General features: G+C 42.7%; 2 protein-coding genes across 5 annotated transcripts; both read right to left on the reverse strand.

Annotated features, from left to right (window-relative positions):
- Positions 1-1,786: 1,786 nt before the first annotated feature.
- Positions 1,787-4,578, reverse strand: LOC128751423 (homeobox protein Hox-B6a-like). The gene is made up of 2 exons (XM_053852410.1): positions 3,696-4,578; positions 1,787-2,683 (listed from the first exon to the last, which is right to left on the reverse strand). The coding sequence occupies exons 1-2, from the start codon at positions 4,219-4,221 to the stop codon at positions 2,403-2,405; spliced, it is 807 nt and encodes a 268-aa protein (XP_053708385.1). The 5' UTR covers positions 4,222-4,578; the 3' UTR covers positions 1,787-2,402.
- Positions 4,579-20,316: 15,738 nt separating this feature from the next.
- On the reverse strand, positions 20,317-24,500 carry hoxb8a (homeobox B8a). Of its 4 annotated transcripts, none has more exons than XM_053852409.1 (3): positions 24,068-24,500; positions 20,457-20,723; positions 20,317-20,372 (listed from the first exon to the last, which is right to left on the reverse strand). In XM_053852409.1, exons 1-3 carry the CDS (start codon positions 24,498-24,500, stop codon positions 20,317-20,319), a joined length of 756 nt encoding a protein of 251 aa, XP_053708384.1. The 4 variants fall into 4 exon arrangements, with proteins under 4 accessions (XP_053708384.1, XP_053708383.1, XP_053708382.1 ...); XM_053852408.1 differs by having other exon boundaries at positions 20,457-20,726; XM_053852407.1 differs by having other exon boundaries at positions 20,317-20,723.
- Between the last annotated feature and the right edge of the window lie 375 nt (positions 24,501-24,875).

Genomic DNA, 24,875 nt, shown 5'->3' on the forward strand with positions numbered 1-24,875 from the left:
ACCATGTGAGCTGGTCTACAGGAACACCAGGAGTTGTGATGGAAATCATATATGCATATTGCCACTAGACCCAACAAACATGCTTTTGGTCTAGACTTAAACTCGATATATCAAGAGCTCAACGACCTCAAACAGGGCCTCAGGCTGAAGAGCACGACGCCTCAAGTGTGCCAAGAAAGGAGGCCTGTGGAGGCGGATGACCACCAGGGGAAGGTGCTGCACATATTGACGCACATGTCTGAGCACAATCTCTAATACAATACCTTGAACACCCATGGATGTTTTAGCATAAGACTTTTTACACTCACTCTGATCCTTGTCACAAATGCCCAGCGTTGAAGCCGCTGCCTTTTAGACAGGACTTCACTAATCTCGCCCGGCTCTCAAAATCACTGTGAGTGATTTGACTGTGAGTGAACCGACAGATTATATTCATGCAGAAAATTAAAATTCAATCAAAGGGAAAGATTAGCATATTTCCTTCACTGTTGCTACAAATTCTCACTTCCCTAGTTAATAGAATTTGCCTTACTGCTATTTCTATTCCCAAAATAAACTGTACCAACTTGTATTAAAGCAGTCCAGGATTTGGTGCTAGGGGCAGAACATTGGATGCAGGCGATTGTGCAAATTTAAATAAGAGTTGGTGACACACCTACTGAAGATACTTATTATTTCAATAAACTGGCTTTCATGTTTCATTGTTTGGAACATGGTGATGCACAAAAGCATCACAATTGATCTGATAGTCAGGTAGTCAGTCAGTAGTGAGTCATTCATCCAAATGTTCATGTCTCATTCTCAAAAAATACTATCATGAGTAATTCATCCAAATGTTCATCTCTCATTCTGCATGAACACGCATGCCACACACTACTACTTCTTTAAATGACGACAAACTTCGAATGTAGATAGCTCGAAGAATTTATAGAAAGACACCTATACCCATCATGACCCTGCTGAACTGTATTTCATAACAACCCTCGTTCAGCACATAACTTTATTGCTAATGTTCTATGCCAAACGAAAATACGCGTGTTACTGTGAATGATGTTTTGTTGTTTTATTTCTATCATTTTCCTAGTCCAGCCTATAGTGAAATAAAGCCATCACGCAGGATTTGAGCTTTTCCAAGCCAACGACAAAACGCATGTTTTCTCTCTGTCACGCTGCGGCACGTTATCATGAGGACATCATTTGATGTTAAGGTTGTCTGTGTGTTCTAGCAGGCAACGCAGTGCATCGATTATGCGGGGCGCTATTCGTCGCACGCAATCCGGCTTGAAGCTCTTTATTTTCCGGAGAACGGTAACATATCTAATTTTTTCGAATAGAATGTTTATGATTGTACGTCCCAAAAATTCAACAACTCAAAAGTAATAATATTGTAGTTTACCGGCAGAACAGTTGTGTGTTCGGTTTCTCTCTGCGCTCAATGATATGCAGAGGCGCGCTCCCGCGCCGGTCACTCAGAGGACAAGGAGAGTTCAAAGGGTCACAAGTACATTGTCCACTTTGTCTGTCTCAAGTATTTACGCTCGCGCGCCTCTGTGCGAGTGTTTGTGTCGGCATAGCTCGAGGACAGGTCAACTTTCGCTCCTCTGACCTGCCCCTCAATTAGCCAAGCCCGCCACCGGCGGCACCGCGCGCCCGTTTGTTTCCAGACCCCCCATATTCTCAGTCACCCCAATACGAAATAAACGCTATAGAAGAAATTCGGAATGGCAACATATCAAGGTTTTATTTACACTGCTATACATTTTATTAGACATTTGTCATAGGTAGTATACGTTGATGTGACAGACACGAGCATTAAACAATGCAAAACACTCCTGAACGCTTAAGGTAGTTTCCCTCAGCAGTTTAAGTAAAACCCTTACAAAGGAGGCCTATAAGTATTTGCTCCTTTTCTTTCTGTACACTTTAAATATGAAGACGATTGGACAAACATTGTTATCTAAAATATATAGGTCTTTCCTGCTGCGAAAGACGGTAACTAGAATAGACGAAACACCTTTACGAATTAACGGGTGTGGGGCAACTGGGGGGTTTCTAAAGAGAACAAGTGCTTCACTGACAGCAAAAATAAAAATAAAGTAAAAATTAGGTAGTTTGCTTGGAATGTAACCAAGAGGGAATTGTTTTGTACATTTTCAGTGGCTGGGAGTTTTCCGCGCGTGACCAACTATTGTAGCGACCGTCCTTATTTTGTCTTTTCCAGGGCAGCCTTCTTCAAATCTTTTGAGGCAATTGAGTCATTTTCTGAAGTGAAAATACCAAAGAATTTTCAGTCAAAAGTCTTTCAGAATTCGCAGAAGCGTCTATGGGGATGGTGTGGCAAGGTATGGAGGAGAACAGCAACTTTCCTCGCTTCCTCACTTTCATTTTTAAAGCTTAAACGTTCACTCCGTCCGTTTTTCCTCCTCTTCTCCGCCGTTCACTGTGGAGGAAGAAGACGAGGACGAAGATGAGGAGTTGATAAGCTTACTCTCCTTCTTCCACTTCATCCTGCGGTTCTGGAACCAGATCTTGATCTGTCGCTCTGTCAGGCAAAGTGCGTGTGCGATCTCGATTCGACGCCGCCGCGTCAGGTACCGGTTGAAGTGGAACTCCTTTTCCAGTTCCAGGGTCTGATACCGGGTATAAGTCTGTCGTCCACGTCTCCCGGGAGACCCAAATGTTCCTGGGGGAAAAAACAAAGGAGGTTTATTTTCTATTCTATTCTATTCCCGGGAAAAGTGACTTGTTTTTCATATCTTTCCAATAATATCTTTTTCGTTTTACAGCGACAACAACAAGCTTCATCACATAGGAGTCACCTGCAACATACTGGTGATTTCTTCAATATGAAAGATATCATATTATAAACACATCGCTCTTGCAAAACCAAATAAAAAAAAAACACGTTAAATAAAATAGTGAGAGGGTAGAGAGAGAAAAGAATTGTTGCGTATTTGCATAATACACTGTCATAATGACTGGCGACCACTATAATTACGTGTTTCGCTGTCAGGGAAAATAACTCATTTTTAGATTTGAAAACGTTTAAAAATGAATTAGATGAATCAAACCCTGTGACCTCATTCATAGTCAATAATTTTAATACTTTTAATTTCTGACGACACCGAGCACTTGTGGTTTTCACAGTAACTGTTTAACTTTCATACCATTCTTTCTGGGGGTGACATGTCACTGGTGGAATTTTACGCCATCTCCATTTCCCAAAACATTTAAGGACACGTTTAAAGAACTATTCTGCAGGTGGACCCGTTTGTTACACAGCATGCTGACCTGCTTTCGTAGCTGCTATTATTGTGTGAGAACTGTAGTCAGTGTTCGGAGCGAGGTTAACAGCATTAGCTTCCCTCTCCAGATAAGAGAGCGCATTATTTGCTCTTTTTGGAGCGCAGTAGCTCGCCAGATATTGGACGTGGAGTGTTAGCAGCGCCAGAATCATGACAGGCTCCTCCGCTGGGAGCTCGGTAGCAGTCAGCAGGTCATATACAGTGGAAGGAGCCGAACCCTAACACTCACTTTATGACGGACAATAAAACAGAAGCACATGACTGACTGACAGCGGATGAAACGGGATCATAAAACAGCTGAGAGAAAGAAGAGAAGCAACTGACAGGGCAGGCAAATGTCACATTTATGAGGCGCGTCATAAAACATCCAGATAAATTAAGGAAACCCACCGTTACACGCGTTCATCCGCTGCATCCACGGGTAGATCGGAGTTGAGGCAGGTTTGTCGTCCAAGGGATCGCCGAACAGCGCCTTGCCACTCAGACCCGCACACTCAGCCTTACGGTGCATGCCTTCCTGGCTGAGGGCGAGCTGGTGTTCCTCCAGACACGGGTGTTCCTTGTCGCGGTAGAAGCTGCTCGCCGCCGCAGCGTAGTCGCAGGCTCCGGCCGAGCCCCCAACCCCTGCCCGGTTTCCTGCATAGGCAGCGGTCGCCGCTTGCTGGTAGTACGGGGATCCTGGGTAGGATTTGTCATGGTGCACACCGCTGCTGTTCGCGCCGTAAGCGACCGCGGCGGCGGCGGCAGCCGTGACGGCCGCGGCCCCTGGGTAGTGACGGAGCGGGTGGTCGGCGGAGTATCCCGACGAGTAAAGAGGAATCTGCCCTAAAAAAGACTCCGCTGCCGCCGCTTGTCCGCCGCCACCCGTTCCCGGTATCGTCACAGGGAAAGAGGAGTTGACAAAATAGGAGCTCATGATGAGGAAGTAGAAGTGAAAGGACGAGAGGGGCGACGAAGAGGAGCAGAGGGGAGGAAAGGGACTGGAACAAACACAATAACAAGCACCACGATGGAAAAGAAGGAGGAGTAGAGAGACGCTAACGGCTACCGGTTTTCCCTCCCGTCCTTCTTCTTCTGCCTTCCCGAGCCTGCACTTTATGATTTGTTGTGTTTTATAGCCGACAGTTCAGTCGAAAGAACTGCACTTAGTGATCGCAGCTAGGGAGGAGGGGGTGAGGGTGATCGGGGACGGTGTTTGGGTGGCGGTGTGCCAGTGTGGGACACGGGGGCAGAGAGAGAGAGAGGGGGTCTCTATGTAAGTTTGTATGCAGGAATAAACGGAATGGGGAGGGTGGCCTCGGAGGGGGAGGCAGAGAGCAGCTGACATATCACCGGCCAATTGGAAGCGTCCGTGCGAGGCGTTCGTCCTTTACTCCTCCTTGCGCTGAAGAAAAAAAGGAGGGGGCTTCTTTGTATTTCCCCCTCACTGTCTCTTTGACTCTCCTTCAACTTACAGCCGTCCGTCGGTTCCCGGTGAGATTGCGTAATCAGACCCGAATCCTTCGCGCGTAAAATTGATTCTCGGTCCCCCGGCGCGCACTCCACCATAAAATAGATCACACGCGCACGGAGGGGCGCGCGCGCGCTCCCGGGCCGAGGGGGGCTCCAGGGCGCAGCGTCGGAGGCGCGATAATAATAAAACATGTAGTGCTGTTTGGATATAATTTTCACATTAAAGTGAATTCAGCGAGTGTAAATAAAAGCCGGGAACGCGCATCGGTCGGCGGAGCCGCTCGGGGAGCGTCTGTGCTGAAATACGGTGTCATAGAAGTGATTACATTTCCATTACACACGTGTTCAGAAACTCAGCCCCATATTGACCACAAACACATTGCACGTCTAATCCAGAGATATTTTTTTGGATTACTTTATCTCGGAGATGAGCTGCCTATGAACCCTGAAGCCGCGTGGATTGTAAAGCCTCTTTCGTCACGTGGGGCCATTATTTGGTTCAAAGTAAATTAATAAAACACGAGGAAGAAAGCAGCCTAGTGGCGTGAGCGGCAGCTGGGCCGTATAGGCGTGCGCAGTGATGCCTAGCCTTGTGCGTAGCCAGAAAAACACACATGACGCTTTTCTTTCTCCAAATATTAACGTTCTTACTTCATTTGGAACGAAACGAAAATGTGATGTTAAAATATTGCACCTATAATTTACATGCTTTCCCTCTTAGAGCAGTTATGCCAAACGAGGCTACGCGAGACACCCTTTAAGATGTAATAGTGGACTATTACAAAGCCAAGTCACCGTAATTTCCTCGACCAGCTCAGATCTGTCTGCTCTGTCCAACCGACACTTACAGACAAAGACTCTATTTCTACTTTTTCTGCCGCCCACGCAAGACTAGTCTTGAGCAACGAGCGTTGTACAGAAAAGTAGTGGACAATAACAGTCAGACACAGACAGATAGCAGTCTGTCTTTTTCAACTTTCTTTCTGGCGCTTCTCTTCTCTCTCTGAGTCCCGTTTCCTCTCCTATTTGTGGGAACGGGAAGCTGGTTATTGTGTTGGACGAGACCGGTTCAATAATTGAGCAGGACATGCAGGGAATTTCAGCGTTACCCACTGTCATGCAGTCATGATCTAAAGTGAAAATATGGAGCGATAGTTGGTTTCACATTTTTGTCGTAGGAACCTATTTTTATCCTGTTCATAGAACTAAAATAATAACAGGGTTATTGTGAGCAATACTGTAAACAAGTGTAATATCGGTGAGATATAATGAAAGTATATAGCTAATGTACAGCTCTAAAAAGAAAGAAAATCTGAAGTTGAGAACGCGTTATGTAATATTGTTGTAATGTGGCGTCGTTGTGCTGTAACCTGTAATTCCTGCGTTTGTGTGCTTTACAGGATATGAAGCGGTGGTTCAATAAACGACAGCGCATGGACTGGAAACTCAGGAGCCTCATATTAGAATGTTCGAGTACGAGCGTTGTCTCTCCCAAATCTACCGTGCGTATTTCTGTCATTTAAAAAAATATATAATTTATTTTTTAACGGGGACAAATGACAGATCGATGTTTATTGGCGTAGGTTTATATTGCAAGGTTTGAAATGCTGATTTAAAGAGGAATAGCGAAGTATTAATTTGACCAGTGTATTTCCAATCGGAATTCAGGAGTCAATAAAAATATATTTGTGGTTCTAAATTGCTCATTCACGGGAGTCATCAACACGCTATGAACTCAGCAAAAGTGCCAACAGTTGGAGGAACTTCAGGAATCCCAGGCATTATTGACAATAAAAGTTGAAGGATTCAGCCTCTACATTTATAGTTTTACGACTCTTCGATGCGAAGATGTGTGTGTGTGGGCGTGCACGTACGCGCGTGTATGACCTCGGGACTGTTTATGGCTTTATGACCGTTTATGACTCCTTTTAAACTCGAAGGAATGGCGACGAAGTGAAAAACAGGCCCGCAGCAAATTGATGAACAAATGTTGCGCTGAACGCTTCTACGAGTACACGCGCGCTTCACACACACACACACACACACACACACACACACACACACACACACACACACACTCATCATGTAAACATAAAACATTTAAAAGGCGCGCATTGAATGCGGAAAAACACCCCTCAGTTTATATTCACACCTTTCAAAATATGTATTTTGGATGTGGTTATTTACTTATAACGAAATTGGCCAGAGTCGTTTGCAGAGACAATAAAATTAAAAAAAAAGTACAATGTGTGTGCGCAGAATACGGTTAATAGCAAACTAGGGGGAAACTGCCAGAGCGGCTCTTTCCACAAGCACACACTGGACCGGTCAACTGCGTCCTTCATGGCAACGTGAGCGCATGGCGAGGGTCAGCTCAGTGGACCGGTGTCCGACCACAAAGCAGCCCCGGGCCCAGTTAACTATTAGGTGGCGGGTCGTGCAGACCCATGGACACACATTGTTGTTTTGGTTTCCTTTCAATTTTTTTTTACTGAAATGCGTGGCTGAAGTGACATGTCACACACGTTCTTTCAAAAATAACATTGACTTTCAAAGGCAGTGAATTACTTTCACGGGTTGGTTTGTAAGACAAAATGTTTGTTAGTTTCATGATCTTATCACAACTGTATCGAAAAACGGCTTTTGCAATGAACAAAAGTGGGAGTCCCCTGATGCTTCCCGGATTATAATCTCAATCTAAAATAAATAAATAAATAACATCTGACTGTGCGCATTGAATACAAAATGAAATGAATGAGCGAGACTGAAGAGATTGATTTCCCATAATTGTAATGCCCTTCAGTAGATTTTCAAGACCGGATTAAAGTCAGATGAATCCGGCGCCATAAATCACGGCAGGCCCGCCTTCCCTTCAGTGGGATCCGTCAAACATCTCACACACATGCCGCACCTGGAAGCGTCACACGTTTGTATCAGAGGGGTTTATTTAGTCGCGCTATTCGTGCGTAATATGCAGCGAATGTGGCGGGTGAGCTGCAGATGTGGGCCAGTATCAATGAAGAAACCGCAGCGCCGAGAGGAATTATTATTTTTACACACACGCATATACCCATTCGCACAAACGCGAGAACAATGCATGTGTATCCTGACCAATCAGATCGGGGTTCAGAGCTCAGCCTCTATTTTGGTGGGCACAGGCGCACATGCGCGAGGCCCCTCGCTGTCGCGTCTCTCTCCATGCCTCATTCAGCCAGGTCTAACTGCAGAATCTTGAAGACAGAGGAGCGACCACGAGTCTGTCTCTGCATACGTTTACATCTAAGAAGCGTGGAGAAGAGCCAGGAAAGATGCAAGACAAAAACGCTCACACACACGCAGAGTTTCACTGGACTTCTGGGACACATGTCACGGAGGACGGATTACAGATTCAAGGCAAATCATAAATCACTTTTTGTTCTCAGATGGACGCTCACAAACTGAGAATATTGAGAAACAGTCAGATGAAGTGTGGCAACGCCTGCACAAAGACGATTTTTTTATCCGTACAGACAAACCATCCGACGCCACAGTCAGAAGAGCAACTTTTGGAGGAACACATTTAACTTTATGCATTTAAAAAGCAATATATTTTTCTGGAAGAACTGTGTTTTGTGCGGTGAGATGTTCAGCCGCTAGATGGCATCAGAGACTTGTGCAGCGATGTCCTCGTACGTTTCTACCTGAGTTCCGAACAGAAAGACACGCTGAAGTCAATTTGTGTGGACACGTGATTACGTTTACGTTTACGATGCCTCCACTGCAGAAACATAAATTCATAGGTACGCATTTTTTTTTTAGCCAACCACACATTTTTTGTGTTTGCACAATTTATAATATAATATAATATAACATAATATAATATAATATCGACAAAAGAAAATGAACATTATATTATTATATTATATTATATGTTGGTCCTTTTACGCACTTAAATAAATGAATGAGGACGATATAATGTGAAAAACATTTGACTTATTCAATGTATGAGTAATTTTGGAGAGAGTGTGTGAGTGTGTGTGTGAGCATATGTGTGTGTGTGTGTGTTCTTGTATTTCTATCTTTGTGAGAACCTGTACGAGTTTTTTAACCAACAGAGTGAGGACATTTTTGCAAAGTAAGGGCATTTTGGCCGGTCCTCACTTTGTCAAGCCTCAGTTCGAGGATTAAAACTAGAAAATAGTTGGGTTATTGAAATTGGGTTTTAGTTTGGTTAAGAGTAAAGTAAAGTTTAGCCATTTCTTTTAGATGGTTAGGTTTAGGGGGAGAGGCTGGGGATAGGGTTATGTCAATGATGGTCCTCACTAAGATAGGAAGACAAACGTGTGTGTGTGTGTGTGTGTGTGTGTGTGTGTGTGTGTGTGTGTGTGTGTGTGTGTGTGTGTGTGTGTGTGTGTGTGTGTGTGTGTGTGTGCGTGTGTTCAGGCGGACCCGTGTCCATTTGCCCAGAGGAAGTGAGAAGGGAAACAAAGTCATAAAAGTAGGCAGGGCAAGACTGAAGAGCATTCCTGTACACCCCCAACGCACACACACACACACACACACACACGCACACACACACACATTCCAAACAGAGGTACTACAAGACCAAATACAGTTCAGCAACCTGGAAGTTCGATCACACAGACACACACAAACACCAACTGTGAGCACTGTGTAGCAGTGCACCACACGTGCCTCATGTCCCGCTCATCATTTCCAGGTAAACACGTACGGATTTTCAAGTCTAACTGGACGTCCGGAACACCAGACCACGTCACAGCCACCACGGAAACGCTTCCCAATCGCGAGAGCAGTCCTCACCCTTCCATAGCGACAGACAGTCGGCCATTCAACACTCAGTGACTGCTGCAGTGGTGAAGAGGAAAGCGTCTCTGCTCTGTGACCCTTCATAGCAGAAGAGACATGACGCGCAGAATGCGGATGTTTTCAACAGCGCGCATGCAAGTCGCGGCGCACGCGCTGCAGCCGGAGCAGGAAGGCGCGAGAGCGGGGCACTTACCGCGTGACGTGAGTCCGTTACGTGTGTCAAACACCTGCAGCTTCAATCGTCGCTAGAATGCGACGCCGCGTGTGCGGCGGATGGATGGATGAATGATCATCGGAGAGGTATCGGCGTGAGGAGGTGAGGATGAGGAGGAGGAGGAGATAATGAGGAGCTGCTGGGGGCGTTCCTTCTGCAAGAGTCGTCAAAAATACCACCGTTATCTGAACCACCACTTTGTACGTCACCCTCGCGTCAAGGAAATTCAGAGTGGAACCACAAGAAAAATGATGATGTCATCACCGGGACGCGGCTCCTTTATCCCAACAAAACTGTTGCCGCGCTGGTTCCGCCGAAAAGGAGCAGGCGTGGAGGAGCAGGAAGAGGTGGAGCAGCAGAAGGGTGTGTCTAATTGCCCCACAAACTCATTAACAACTCCGTTTAATTAGAGCGTCTGCTCACTCCCGTGTGGCTGCGCGTGCATCTGGCGTGTAGTGAAGCGGGAGCAGCGGCGGGGAGGCGTGCGGACCAGTGCTGCAGTCGCCTGGGAAATCACCAAAAGTTCTTGTTCGCGTGAAGCCTGGCCACATGACCAGCGCCGCAGCCAATCCCGGCGCGCAGTCGCTCATAAAGTTTTATCGCAAAGTTGTAAATTTTCATAAAACAACAAGAATTTATCGCATTTCTTCTCCAGCGCTGCTCCCTCTTTTTTTCCCAGCCGCCATTTTCTCTCCCTTCTGCAGCAGCTCCTTCCCAACAAACATGGAAGGAAAATTTCCGCGTTTCCTGGAGCACGGTTCTCACTATATATATATATATATATATATATATATATATATATATATATATATATATATATATATATATATATATATATATATATATATATATATCTGGCAGAAAAGACCTGAACTGACACCCCTTGAACGTAAAAATGAATCCCACCACATAGAAGCCTGCTTGTTATTGTTTTTTTATGAGTTTAATTTTATTTTCACCACTGTTTTTTCTGAGCCTACCCTTATGCAAAAAAGGTTCTTTCAAAATCAATCGACTGTTATTTTATACGTTTGGCAATGATATATATATATATATATATATATATATATATATATATATATATATATATATATATATATATATATATATATATATATATATATATATATATATATATATATATATATATATATATATATATATGTGTGTGTGTGTGTGTGTGTGTGTGTGTGTGTGTGTGTGTGTGTGTGTGTGTGTACTGCCGTTTGACCTACGAGTGACCTTCGAACGACACTTGATTTTAGATGCAGATCCAATGTTTCCTCTTACTAAAGACCCAGAGTTAAAAATTAACAGAAGTCGACGGAACCTTCCGTTTCACTGCGATTTGCTTTCTTTGTGTTCTGGTCTTTTATTTCGCTTCCGGTTGTCTCAAATGCAATAAAGTCATCAGGATATGTAGGAAGTCGCGGGCAATCAACGCAATGACCTGTCCATCTCGATGGTTTGTGTGAGGGAACCCCTGAATTGGGTTTGCTTGTTTGTTGGTTTCACCACCCCACCCTCCCACGCTAGCCAAAAAAAAAGGAAGAAAGAACACGCAAATAAAATAAAATAAAATAAAATAATCACGTTCCTTTCTTTTGCATCAGCTATTTAATGTAGCTGCTTGAGTGACAAAGCAATATTGATGCTGTTAATAGAGCCTCATCTTGGTATTATTCCCGACATGTTTAAGTGGATGCAAGTACAGATTCATGAAAATCTTTACCTTGAGGTTAATGAAACTTAATTTCAAACCAAGAACATTTAAATAATGCGAAATTTATCGGAAAATATTAGTTTCATTGTCCGAGTTTAAAATGCTTAAAATGAAATTCCTGTCCGTTTATCAGTGTAATGCGTAGCTGTAATGGCTTGTCTTTTTCTTTCTGACATGACTTGACGTTTAAAAACATACCCGAATTAAGCTTCGCTATTTTCCATTTTATTTAAGTTCAGCAAATACAGTCGTAGGCCTATTGCTTCATGGCCAGTTGGTGAGTCATTTTTACTGTGATATAATCATGTTTGAAAATGGAGTTTTCAGAGTTGGATGCATGTGATATTTAACATCCCCCACCCACCCGTAACGCTGTACGCCACTATTTTTCCATCAGTTACTTGCTACTCGCCGTTGAGAGAACGATGCGCTGGGCGTGGCTTGTAAAAAGGTGGATTTTTTTTACTATAGGGTTTGGTAGACATCGTTAGTGAGTGTGTTAATTCCTTCTTTCAGAAGTCTTCAGCTGATCGGACTGTGGAGAACCAGAAAAGGCGACGTCATGTTGACACGATTCAGTCAGGAAGAGACTGATTCAATCGTCCAGTCGAATGTCTCCTTGATTGAATTTCATTGAATTATTCCTAAGTTACGCAATGACTGAGCACCCAAAGACTTCTCGGTGCCTAGGACGTCAATCTGCAACGACTTGTTCACACATTTATTGCAGTATAATTACCAGTACTGTTGGACGTTTGTAATGCTGATACTGAACTTATCTCATCACTACCAAAAACCCTTTTAACAGGCGAAAAAGGTAGAAACCCTTTTGTAAGGAGACTTACAAAAACATAACGGATTTCATAAATTTTTGACATATATTCTGATAAATTTTTTCCAGCTTTACAACGCCCACAAGTAAATATTTACATCGCAGGTTTGGATGAAAGTGCGATTACTGCCAATACTGTCAGTTGGACATTATTCACCTGAACTTGATAATATTTTGAGTCCTGAATTTAAAAAGTGTTTGGAATCTGAGTATGTATGATGGCCAGCCAGCAGGTCAGGGGTCAGTTCTAAAAAATTATCAGCGAAAATGTGGGAAACAAAGACGCGAATGTTTCTTCATGTTTTTGAATCGTGTCCACCACCAGCACCACTCTCCTTTGGTGGTCTCTACTATAGTGTCCCATTCTTCGTTTCATGGAAGCCCATTCACCCACGCTGGAGAGATTCTTTCAATTGATTTTTCCGACTTTTCATTTTGTTCTTGTAAAATTATTTATAAATCCGTTTATTATTTATAAATCTGTTTATTCCCATCACATGTCATACAACGTAATTTGACCTTTTTACGGCTTACATTTATTTGTATTATGTGATATTGATCCCGAAACATTACATTTATTGTTCTGCAGTCAACACTTTGTCTAACATTTCAGATTAAAATCGAGCAGAGAAAAAAAGAAATAATTTCATTTCTGCCCTGTATTCCTACTTTTCCCCTATTTTCCCGATAAACTTTAAAACTTGTAAAATAAATGAATAAAAAATACACCATCATATATTTACCCCCCAATTGCAGTCATTATTACGTGTCATGAATGTATCTATTTTAATAATAGAAATCACAATACGCAGATACAGGACTCATTTTTATTTTCTTCTTAGTGAACACCTAAAATCTTACCCGAACCCCGCTTTCCAAACATGTCTCTCTTCTTCTGCTATTATTATTATTATTATATTATTATTATTATTATTATTATTATTATTATTATTATTATTATTATTATTATTATTATTATTATGCTTTCATGCTCGTTCTCATTTCAGGTGACCATGAAAACCTCGAAACTATACTATTGTTATTGTTGTTATCATGTTATAATTATTATTATTGCGAAATGGAGACCTGGAGCCTTTCACCCAGACAGACACCGTCATCCCTGATAAAGAAAACATGGAAGTAGCTGCCTGGGTGCCAGACTTCATTTCCTGCGCAAATGTGCCTCAGTAAACACCATAATTCATCCGATGGTGTTAAAAGGAACTTCAGCTGTCTGCTGTGCCTCACCTTTCACTGCATTTCCTCCTCATGCTTCTTCACGTTTCTGGCCAAAACAGAATAAACATGCAACAATACATTGCAATCGGAATCGCTATTTCACCATATAATTATTATTCACCTTTTTTCCACGGCAGTGGGTGTCTTCTTTCATCATGAGGAAATTCTATAATCGATAAAAAAGACGATTTTTTTTTCAAGTCTTGTCTTTTATTGTGAATTGTTGTTGTCCGGCGAATTTTCAGACTTCTTTCGCACAATTATAGTTCACAATACGGTTCTCAATGTCTTCTCAACGTTCAATAAAACCAACATTTAAGGAGCTCAAGCTCTCCGATCGGCACTCGTGAAAAATCCAAATGCAACAATCCTCTGCCCGCGTGTTTCTTGTCAGACCTATTAGATTATACTTCCTCCGATGAAAGTGCCTTTGCTGTCAGTGACGCGCCCGACTCGAAACACACTTTTCTCCGATATGTTGCCGTCTCACATGAGGTCAGAGTTGGTCACATGATATGTATTTTTTCAGTTTCTGGCTGTCTCGTAAATATGTTTTAAACGTTTATTTCCTTCGACAGGACGACGACTGACCGTAGGAAGTCAACCGCTTTGTTGGGATTCGTTGTCACGTTTCAAGCAACTTTAAAATGTCAATTCAATTTTATGCCAAGACATTCGAGCCGAAGCGCACTATCTTTTCTGGCTTATTTTGCCTCAACTTGGTTGGTGTGGGATCTGTACATTTGAATTTATTTAATTCACCTTTTGAGATGAATAGAACACAAGTGCCTCAAATATAATAATAATCACTTACGTGCAAAAAAGTCTGTGTGTGTGTGTGTGAGAGAGAGAGAGAAATAAATAATAAACTTGTTTAAAGTGCTGCAGATGCTGCGAGCTGCTGTGTGGGTGAGAAAGTTTTAAGAGAGTTTATCATTGTGATGCTTCATACATGAGGCTGTGTAGCGACATCAGCTTCCATAATGTTCTCAGCAATGAGAAGATTGTGTTTCCATAGTTGAGTGCAGAACTATGGTAAAACAGCCTAAAAACCTCCAACTGTCAAAAAACAAACAAACAAACAGACAAGAAAAGAATGAAGATGAAATTCCATTCAAGGGACTTTGCCGGACCATAAAAATCATTTCAAAAACAATGTAACACAACATGCCACTGTGCTCACCATCTGCGTTCACAAGGTCACTTGGTGCCTGAAGCTTGCAGTGAAACTGGGTCACATTTTTACGGCTCAGGGGCCATCGTCAGAGCACGCAAACTCTCGGCTTATTTCCTCTTCCCTCGCCTGACAAAAGCACAGCCTTGTCAGTGAGCGGTGTGGAATCGAATGAGTATCCATTCACTAATGTGATTCTTGGGAATATCTGCAGCCAGCAGTCACTCCTGGTGTGGAATCTGAAGATAAGGCTGCGCTCACACCGCAGGTCATCTGAGCTGCAATAAAGGCAATGACCAGCCTGGAAGGAAAAAAACTGCACAGGCTTTGTAACCTCTCTCTCTACATCACTGGTATTTTTGTTGTTTAATGAAGCCTCATGGAGGACTTCCCTTCTGGATCTTCACAGGGAAGATCCAGGATCAGTTTCAGTTCATTGTGACTCAGAATCATTATATATATATTTCATCATATTTAATGTGTTAAAATATTTGAATCGCATTTAATAGTTTTAATTTAATTTAATTTAACAGTGTGCTCTCCAGACAACAGGGAACCTTTGTAAGTGCAGGAGTTCCTGGTCGACTGATCCCACTGATGCACAAGACACGTGGCAGCTAGGATGATAACAACAACAACAAACATGGAGGAAGCGAAATACATCCCTGAACAAAAGCAAACAGATGCTTTTGTTTGCTTTTGTTCAGGGATGTATTTTGCTACACGATGGCCAGGGTTTCGACTACTCTGAATGGACTTGAAATTCTTATAAAATTGAAATTCTTATACAGATATTTTCAAGACATTAAAAGAGCTTTAGTTTAAATAAGGACATATAAAAACTTGAATATAGCCACCATTGTGATTTATTGCGCTATTGTCAAACTGATACAAAATAAACAATATTTTGTTGTTTAAATGTATGTATGGCTTTTAATCGAATCCCACCCTAATATATATATATATATATATATATATATATATATATATATATCTTGAAATCCTAGAAGAAACAAAATATAGTTGTTAATATTGGGTTGTTTTTTTTTTTTTTTGAAGCTTCAGTGAAACCAAACGGGTTAGCCTGGGTTCAAGCCTTTACTAAATCAACCTCCTCGTCTTCGGGGAACCTGAAACATCAGTTAATTTACACTGTGGCCAGACAATGAGCCTTCAGTGCTGTGGCCGTCACCAACATGGACGCAGCAGGCCCTCGGCCTGGGCCTGAATATGAGTGATCGCTGTGAAACGCAGAGAAACAAAGAGTTCGGCTCAGAGAGATCTTCGGCTAATAAAGTCCTCAAAAGTGGCTTCAGAGAGTCATAAAAAGTTCACAGAGGGGGAAAGCCGGCTGTAAAAGCCGGTTTGGTCAGACAGAGTGACAGGCGCGGGATAGTTGAGCAGCCAGTGGCGGCCTCTCCGCAACCACACGGAACCTCACAAGCAGCAGAAGATGGCATCTCACTCTTCCTCTGGCTCACCAACTCACCACCCACCACCAGCCATGGGGTTTCCCTTTTTCTTACCAATTCCACTTCAAGCATCTCTTGAGTTTTGTGGCCAATTTGTTCTTATATTTAGCTATTGTCTTGATTTTCGAAAGACTTTTTTCAGTTTTCTGTTCTGTAGCACCAGTTCGCATGCATGACTGCTGAGTAGCGGTTAGTGTGAGAAGAGGATTCAGTAAATGTTTGCATGTGCAAAAACGCATGCAACTGTGCAAGTTTGCACACAGAAAATATGCCTGTTTGTGCATCAATGAAAGATGATGTCAAAAATGTTTGTTTCATTCTTGTTTCAAAACAGATTGGCAGTACCTACCATAAGAAGAAAGAATTTTGTTGTGGGACTTACCTACGTATTTGGGACTCCCCTTCAGAGTCACATGAAGACAGCCATCGATGGACTGAAAATATCTTTATCGGATGGAATATGATGATGTTTGTGTGTGTGTGTGTTTGCTTCTGCTGTGGACGTTTGTCCTCAGAGAAAGTTGGATGGTTGCTTGACAATGTCATATGTATTTTATATGAATATAATTGTTCCGTCTTCTTTTTCATAGTTTTACTTCACTATAAAGTGCTATACTTTCAGTCAGGCACTTCCGATCTTAATAATGATATACAGTACAGGGTGAGCACAAAGATACACAAACGTACATGCATATAACATAGTCCTACTGGAACAACTGCATATGAATAATCGAATAAAGACATGAATACTTTAAAATAAATCTGTAGTTTTGTTTTGACTGAAGACTCAAGGGACACTTGTCCGATATTTTCTCATGCTCAGGTAAGATTTCTGGGTGGTTCTTCCACCTGAGTTTGTGTCTCTTTAACTTGCTATGATGGCTAAACCAGCCTCTGGTAGTTTTATGAAGAAGGTTTTTTTTTGGCACCTCTCACAAAAAGCAGTACAAGCTGAGTATAATTACACCCACATGGCTGCAGTTAATGTCCTGTCCAGTTAATGTCCCTGAGACTTAACACCTAAATAATTCAGACGTGATGGTTAGAGGGCAGCTCTACTCTGGGAAGTGAGAAACAAACACAACACGTCACAGGACCACTGGCGGATTACTGGGCCAAAAAAGATCAGAATCCACCTGAGAAAAGTCTCTGTGAATAAGTTTGGCACCAGATCACTTTGAACTCTCCTAGAAGTCACGTGACAACGTCAGTAAAATTGTAAATAAATAGATAAAAACTAAATGTATTTATATATATATATATATATATATATATATATATATATATATATATATATATATATATATATATATATATATATATATATATATATATATATGTCTCACAAGTGATCATGCTGAGACTTATGTGAGAGCGATGATGATGAACATATTGAATGAAAAACAATTGTATTTGCTGAACAGCATTCATACACAAGGCTAAATCCAAGATAATCCATGATAAAGAGTTACGCAAAAATCATTTGAGGAAATATAGTTGCTGTATATGAACCGTAAACCAAAGAACTAGGTTCGAACTCACTGTGTACTGTCCCTCAAATGAAATGTATCTCACTAAGCAAATATATGGACAGGAAATGGTGTTGATTTTTGTGATAAATCATTCGTTGTATCAATGAATAATAACAAAGTAATGACTTGTGCTTTAAATAGCAGAGGCCGTGAAAGAGTAAAGCAACATCCCAAGGAAGAAAAGACAAGTTGTGGTTTAGATGCATCACATGCATGTAAAGAAATGAAAGGCCAGTATTATGAGGTACAATTCTATTTAATACATGGTCATAAATGTGTCCTTATTCCTCTTGATCAATGAAAATAGTTTCTAATTCAATTTTCATCTTCACAACCGTGATGCAGGCTCTCCACGTCACTCAAAATGCCACCCCTAACTTGAGACACCTTTTCGGTCTGTTTATACCTCACTTCATTGAAAGGTGGCATGTTCCAATATGTTCAGTTTGTGGTCAATTTATTCTCTGAGCTTCCATTGATGTTGCGGCGTCTGCCCGTCTAACAGTCCACAAGTTGAATCCGCATGTGCAAATATGGCCCAAGAGTGGCCATATGGAAACAATCCCACCTCAAGTCCTCGTGGTGATGGTGACAGAGGGCCTGTGTAATGGGGAGTATCAAAGATGGTTGGCTTATCATGTAACTGGGGCAGACACCATCAATAAAGAGATGTTTGGATGTGGATGAGAGGGAAGTGTCGGCGGGTTTAAGTGGAGATTTCCGAGTCGGGCACAAATGTTTGGCCTGGTGAACTATGTGGCTTTATCAGTCTGGGCTCTGACAGATCAGAGGGAATCACAACGCTTCCATTTGTATCGCTTTTATTTTGACCAATCTTCTCTTTTATCTGCACTGTGCACATGCTTCTTACGTAAAAAGAGAAAACAAAGACAACAGAAACACCATTGATCCAAAACAACTAAAACAACAATTAGGAGTGTAAAAAAAAAAAAAAAAAAAAACAGACCGATCTACTAAAACAGCATAAATAGGCAGTTTCATGTTGTTGGAAATGTCATTGTTGATATCATCAGTAATCATCGCCATAACAACCACAACAAAGAAGTGAGAAGTACATTAAAAAGTGCACCATCATCATTTTAACTTAAAGACTATACAGCTGCCAAAGATAAACATGTTAATGATAAACTTCTAACAATATAGAAATGTTTCCACAATAATTGTTCCACAAAGAAGAAAGCTATCACTTGTCTTTCTTTTTTAAAACACTAAGTCGACTATGCTTGAGTTGATTCATACCGTTTCCACCCGGCGCAAGTGTTTGTGTGATGAGAAGTAAACTGGGTCAAAAGTGTGGCGGTTCTTGACAGACAGTTGAAACAATGAGAGAGAAAGCTTTCGGGGGTGACTGTAACATGCTGGTATTGTGGTATTGAAGATTCTTAAAAGCAAACAGGACATCGATATCTATATCTATTGGCTACAATAGACTGTGGCTCAAGGATACATTTTATTCAACCTCAGTGGATCTAGCTTTTGTTTTTTTTTCTCTCTTGTTCCTGACTATCATACATATTCCAAATGAAAATGTACAGTACAGTTCAGTATAGAATCCTAGCGTCATGACTGTGGGATCATTAAGCTTCATGCACAATGAAGTCATTTCGGATGCCAAAAATGAATGCAAGAACAAAAATGTTATCAACCAGTCTCCATCCAATTTTTTCTAAATCCTAGCGTTAAACAATGAATTTAGTGGGCAGTTTGGCGTTTTCCCTTTTATGCTCCCTTCTGTCCTCACAAGGTAGTTCATCATAGCACACACTTTACATCAATTATTTACTGAAGAAAACAGGATTTTCTGAGTCTACAAAAACCCTCTCTAAATTACAGTGCGTCTGCTTTAATTCAGTGTTCAGTGATATCATCCAGATGAGTGTTAGATTCAGTATTTATACCCCCTTTAAACAGCCAGTATAAGTAAGAACCAGTCAGCAGTTTACTTTATTCCTAAGTATTGTGAGTTTTGTGATGCATGTGTTGTGTAGAATCCAATTGGAATGATGTGTGATGTTTGCGTAACCATGGCTAGAATGTATACTACAAGTTCTCCGTGTGTATACCATGAACTGCTCTCTGTACTGGATGAACCTAATTCCTGAGTGAGTGTGAGGAATCCTATAAGTCCAACCACTTTTAAATAAATTGCCTAGCGATTCATGGCAACGGGGGGCGATGCTCAATACCAACTGTTTCTGCGTACTGACTATTTTTTTCCTCTTGTCTTGACAGCATCTCTAACCTGAATAATTCTTTTTCCCCTTCAATTGTGAATACAGTTTTTTTTTAGTTTCATTTCTACTGCACCAGGTAGATCAGATAGTTTAAAACTGCGTTAGTTTTTATTTGCTTTTTTTTTGTTCTAGTTACAGTCAGCAGATATGGATCTACAGTCATCAGCCCTCCCAGGCCTCACAGCTCAGTGGTTGCCATGGAAACGGCAGTTCACCAATTAAAGGTGTGGCAGTCTTGCGGCATTGAAGACCCAAAAACAGCTTAGTCCGACATATACAATTCTGCCTCCAGCTCCTCGTGTCGCTCCCTCCTCACATCTGCTTGTTCTTCTCGCAGCAGTCATCACTGACCGAGGCCTGGGTTCCCGCTGTACCCGCCACCGGCACCGACACCGGCTGCACTCCCCCACCTCCGCCGCCCTCTCCCCCCCCTCCTCCGGTGGTGCCTCCACCTTCTCTCAGCTCCTTCTCCCTCCTCTCTCTCTCCACCGCCTCCTGTTCGCTCTTGCTGCTGGGGAACTTGTCCTTGTTGTTCTCCTTCTTCCACTTCATCCTACGGTTCTGGAACCAGATCTTCACCTGCCGTTCTGTGAGGGCCAGAGCGTGTGATACTTCGATGCGGCGTTTCCGGGTCAGATAGGGGTTGAAGAGGAACTCCTTCTCCAGCTCCAGGGTCTGGTAGCGGCTGTAGGTCTGGCGACCCCGCCTACGGCCCGCAGCTACTGGGTTTCAGGAGGGACGAGAGGGGACAGTAGAAGAAGACGGGTTAGAGGCAAAAAAAAAACATAAACACATACCTTCAATAGTCAAAGTTACAGTTTGAATGGACCGACATAAATGTACGCATGTTTGTGTGTCAAAGAAAATAGGCGAGAGATACTCAGCCTGGGGTGTAGCAGTTCATTTTAATATAACTATATAGTGTTGTTAAGCTCACAGACACTAGTGTTTTACAGTCTTGTTACACTTTTTTATCGCTTACTTTATATTCTGTTATTATTTGTAATTGTTGCGCAGCTCTAAAAATCTTGAAAATAATTCAACGCGAGCTGTCAAAGCAAATGAAACGTCTGCATATGTGTGCATATGTTCTTGTACTTCTTTCGTATCTTTGTGAGAACCTGTGTGACTTTTTAATGGACAGAGTGAGTTATCACAAAGTGGCCGGTCCTCACTTTGTTAAGCCACATTTTGAGGGTTAAAACTACAAAATAGCTGGATTATATATATATATATATATAACATAATTCTTGGTTAAGAGTAAAGGTTAAGTTTAGCCATTTGTTTTAGATGGTTAGGTTTAGGGGGAGAGGCTGGGGAAAGCAGTATGTCAGTGATGATGCTCACTAAGATAGTCTGCGAACTTGTGTAGCTATTCTTGTGCGGACCAATTCTTGGAAACACACCTCTTTGTGAGGACTTTTGCTATTAGGGGCTATTTGTAGGGACCTTTTGCAAAACTTCAAAATAACTGGGCCATTATAATTCAGTTTACCTTTGTTTTTTTAGGCCCTGGTTAAGGTTACCCATGTGTTTTGGATGGTTAGGTTTAGGATGAGATGCTGGGGAAAGCATAAAAGTCATTGAAATGCCTCCACAAAGCATGAAAACATAACATGCGCGTGCGTGTCTAAGTGGCTAATATTAAGGATATTGGTATGAAATCAACAATTCGGGTAGAGTGATATTTTGGAATGAATAAAGTGGCCCTACTTCCATGAACATTTAATAACAGACATACTTCACTCATCCTACGTTGCAATTACAGTATCGAATGTCAAGTGTGTGTTTTTTAATTCAATGATAGCGCAGCACTTCCACGGTTACTAAGCAACAACGAGTACTCCGATCACATCGGATCCAGAAAGTCTGACAGACGCTTTGAGGGTCCGTTTCAGCTCAGCGGAACCAGCTGCATTCGCAATAAATCCGTTGTAATAAAAAGTTAATTGGGAAAAACAGGACACAAATACGAGGCAGTTGACAGTTGACATTTTGGAGGGAGCCTGATCATAACTGCAGACAATATATTGTATTCCCTGCGATTCCAAGCCGCGCAGACAAGGTGATTTAGAATCATTTCCAGCCGTAAAAGAGTCTCCGCTAAGACGCCTTCGTTTTCAAGACGTCCATGATGTCATGATAAGTGATGTGAATAAGATTACGCACGTTCAGAATACCGTATTTTAATTCATTATCCAATCCGTTACCCAAAATATTTCCGACAATGGCTGTTCCCAGAACCCGCTACTGCGCACCACCCGAACAATATTTTAAATTCGTTTGGATCAGGAGATGTCTACATCGCTCAACCAACACTTAAGCTCGAGTGGCAAACTCGTTTTAGACGACGAGGTTATTTTAGAATTTCCCTGAAGAGTGCCATGTGAGTGAAACACACGCGCGCACACACATTTGTGCAGCTATGGCTGTGAGACATTTTATACTGTCCCCAGTTTCTCACCCTCAACCCAACCATCCAAAACAAAACACTAACCTTAACCAGGACACTGAACCAAACTTAAACCGAATTATAATGATCCACTTATTTTTGAACTTGTAACACACACATTTCCCAACAAATCAAAAAGTCCTCACATATATATCTAAACTAGATACACACAGACACACAAGCAAGAAAAAAGAACAGCTATTTTTTTTTATTGCGAGACACTTGGTTTATCGACATATTTGTGACGTCACTCATGTCCTTTGAGTTGACTTACGATAAAACACTGTTTGATCCACGTTTCCATCCAGCGGATTTGAACGCAGTTGAAGTCAACACATCCACGCATTCTCATTAAAACATGTGCCACACCAACTAAAGATGTCTCGGTGTACGTTGATTGACAGTTTGACACAAAAATGATCACATTATAAACCAGTGCGGTCAGTCGTAATATGCCACGAGCTCGAGTGGTTTTAAATTACAACTCGCGCCCAATTTAAGTGACAGCCCCAACGTTACTACAGGTCGGACAGGATACATGTTCTTAAATCTAATGTAGTTAAATTAAACAAAAAAAAACAAAAAAAAAAAACATTAAGGTTTAAGGTGGTCAACCCCCGAGTGTCCAATAAAACCTCTTCATGTGGGCGAAATTTAAAGCACATGATCGTTGCGATTGAGAAGTGTTTTTCGATGAAATCGCAGTCAAGGTGTCTTTGTATGTCCCGGACACGCGACCCCAAAGACGACTCAACTGACCACTAGCGCGATCCTGTTCCGCAGTGTATGTTAAAGACAAGTTATTTTGGGCACTATCTCACTTTCTTTGACACTCGTTGTCAGTATGGCTTGCACAAGGGCACAAAAAAGCTAGTTACACTGGGCACAACTGTCGTCAAAGATGAGAGAGCAGGTACTTGGATGGCGCTACAGACGACATCCAAGCGCTCTTCTTTTTTTAACTCCCTCCAGCGGAAACGTGAGTAAAAGCAACCGTGAACGCGTGCCACTATATTGGAGAGTAAAAACCGGTAACACGTGGTCAATATATAACCATTTATACTGCAGTAGTATTGCTGAATGTGCTGTCCGCACATGTGTAACACGTCTCATAGGTCCTGTGATGTCCACCAGAAACAGGGATGGAGCCTCTCACGCAGAGCAGCTGGTAGGATTTCAGTGTCTATTTCAGCGACTCTATAGGCGCTGAAATTCCTCTCTTCAAACCTTCACCACCCTGAGAGGACTAGCTGCCATACAGCCAAACAGCAAGTCGTAAAAGAAAAAGGCAGTGAAAGTTTAAGCCGAGTCAGTGAGACCATGCATCCTTCGATAACCCGGGTTAGAATCGGTGAAAGCGAACGCGCTGTTGTGAGAACTGCGTTCCCTTCTCCGATTATATGACCGGCAGTTAAACCCTAAACTCACTCAAGAGTTTTGCGGCTGCAATAAAACCATAAAGTGTGTTTGGTGGGAACAGGAAGTTGCTGTCAAGCCTGTTTAAAACACTGGAAGTTTCTGTCGCTCCCTCATTCGGTCCAGCAGCGGGACGGAGCTGGCGGTTACCGCACTACCGGGGAGGAATTCTGGGGAACCGGTGTGTTTGCTCACCTTGTGGCCTCATCCATGGAAACAGTTGCGTGGGTGAGGGGCTTTGGTCGGTGCCTTCGGTGTCCTCGCTGCCGAGTCCCGGAGCGCCTCCCAGTTTACAGTCGCTGAATTGGACCAGATCCGCGTCTTGGGCGCCGAAAAGTGTCTGTCGCTGCAAGGCGTCGTATCCGTAAAAGTTCCCCGGCTCGCCGTGGCATGTGACCGCGCAGGGACTCTGCTGGTATGGGTTGCTGGGCAGCGTCGAGGCGCTGTGGTGGTAGAAATCCTGAATCTGCGGCGCATGCTGGAAGGTGGTTCCGGAGCCCGGGCCGTAGACCACAGTGGGCCGACTGCCCGCCAGCTCCTGAGCGAAACCGCACTCGTAGTAGTTGGGACGCAGCGAGTCTCCGCTCTTATATTTGGAGAAAAGAGAGTTCACGAAATAGGAGCTCATCTTTGTGACTTACGGTCAAGAAGAGGCAGAAGTGCGAGCGACACTTAATCTGCGTCTGTTGTTTCAGGTAGTGACACCAACTGACAGAGAGGCTGAGGGGAGGGGGAAAGGAGCAAAGACCCGGCTGGTCCGCCGGCGTCGGTGTCCCCCTCGCGGTGAGTGTCCCGGTCAACGCGGTCGGACAAAGCGGCCACTACCCCCGCCACCACTTTCACAGCGACTCCATTTAATATCCAGCTGAGCGCAAGACTAGGAGGGAGGCGCAGGCGAAGCGGCAGTCGCAGAAGAAGAGGGAGAGGGAGAAGCGGAGGATGAAGAAGAGCGTGTGCGCATCACCATTCCGGTGTTTGCGGGAGCGCTGTCGCGGCTTTCCGT

The sequence above is a fragment of the Synchiropus splendidus genome, chromosome 19, assembly GCF_027744825.2.
Source record: "Synchiropus splendidus isolate RoL2022-P1 chromosome 19, RoL_Sspl_1.0, whole genome shotgun sequence".
Classification (NCBI taxonomy): Eukaryota; Metazoa; Chordata; class Actinopteri; order Syngnathiformes; family Callionymidae; genus Synchiropus; species Synchiropus splendidus.

Excerpts from the sequence above, each read along its gene's own strand:
- LOC128751423 (XM_053852410.1), bottom strand. The coding sequence starts at position 4,221 with ATGAGCTCCTATTTTGTCAACTCCTCTTTCCCTGTGACGATACCGGGA. Across the intron at positions 2,684-3,695 it reads GCGGATGAACGCGTGTAACG|GAACATTTGGGTCTCCCGGG; the intron begins GTGGGTTTCCTT and ends TTTTTCCCCCAG.
- hoxb8a (XM_053852406.1), bottom strand. The coding sequence starts at position 24,500 with ATGAGCTCCTATTTCGTGAACTCTCTTTTCTCCAAATATAAGAGCGGA. Across the intron at positions 20,727-24,067 it reads TCCATGGATGAGGCCACAAG|TAGCTGCGGGCCGTAGGCGG; the intron begins GTGAGCAAACAC and ends CCTGAAACCCAG.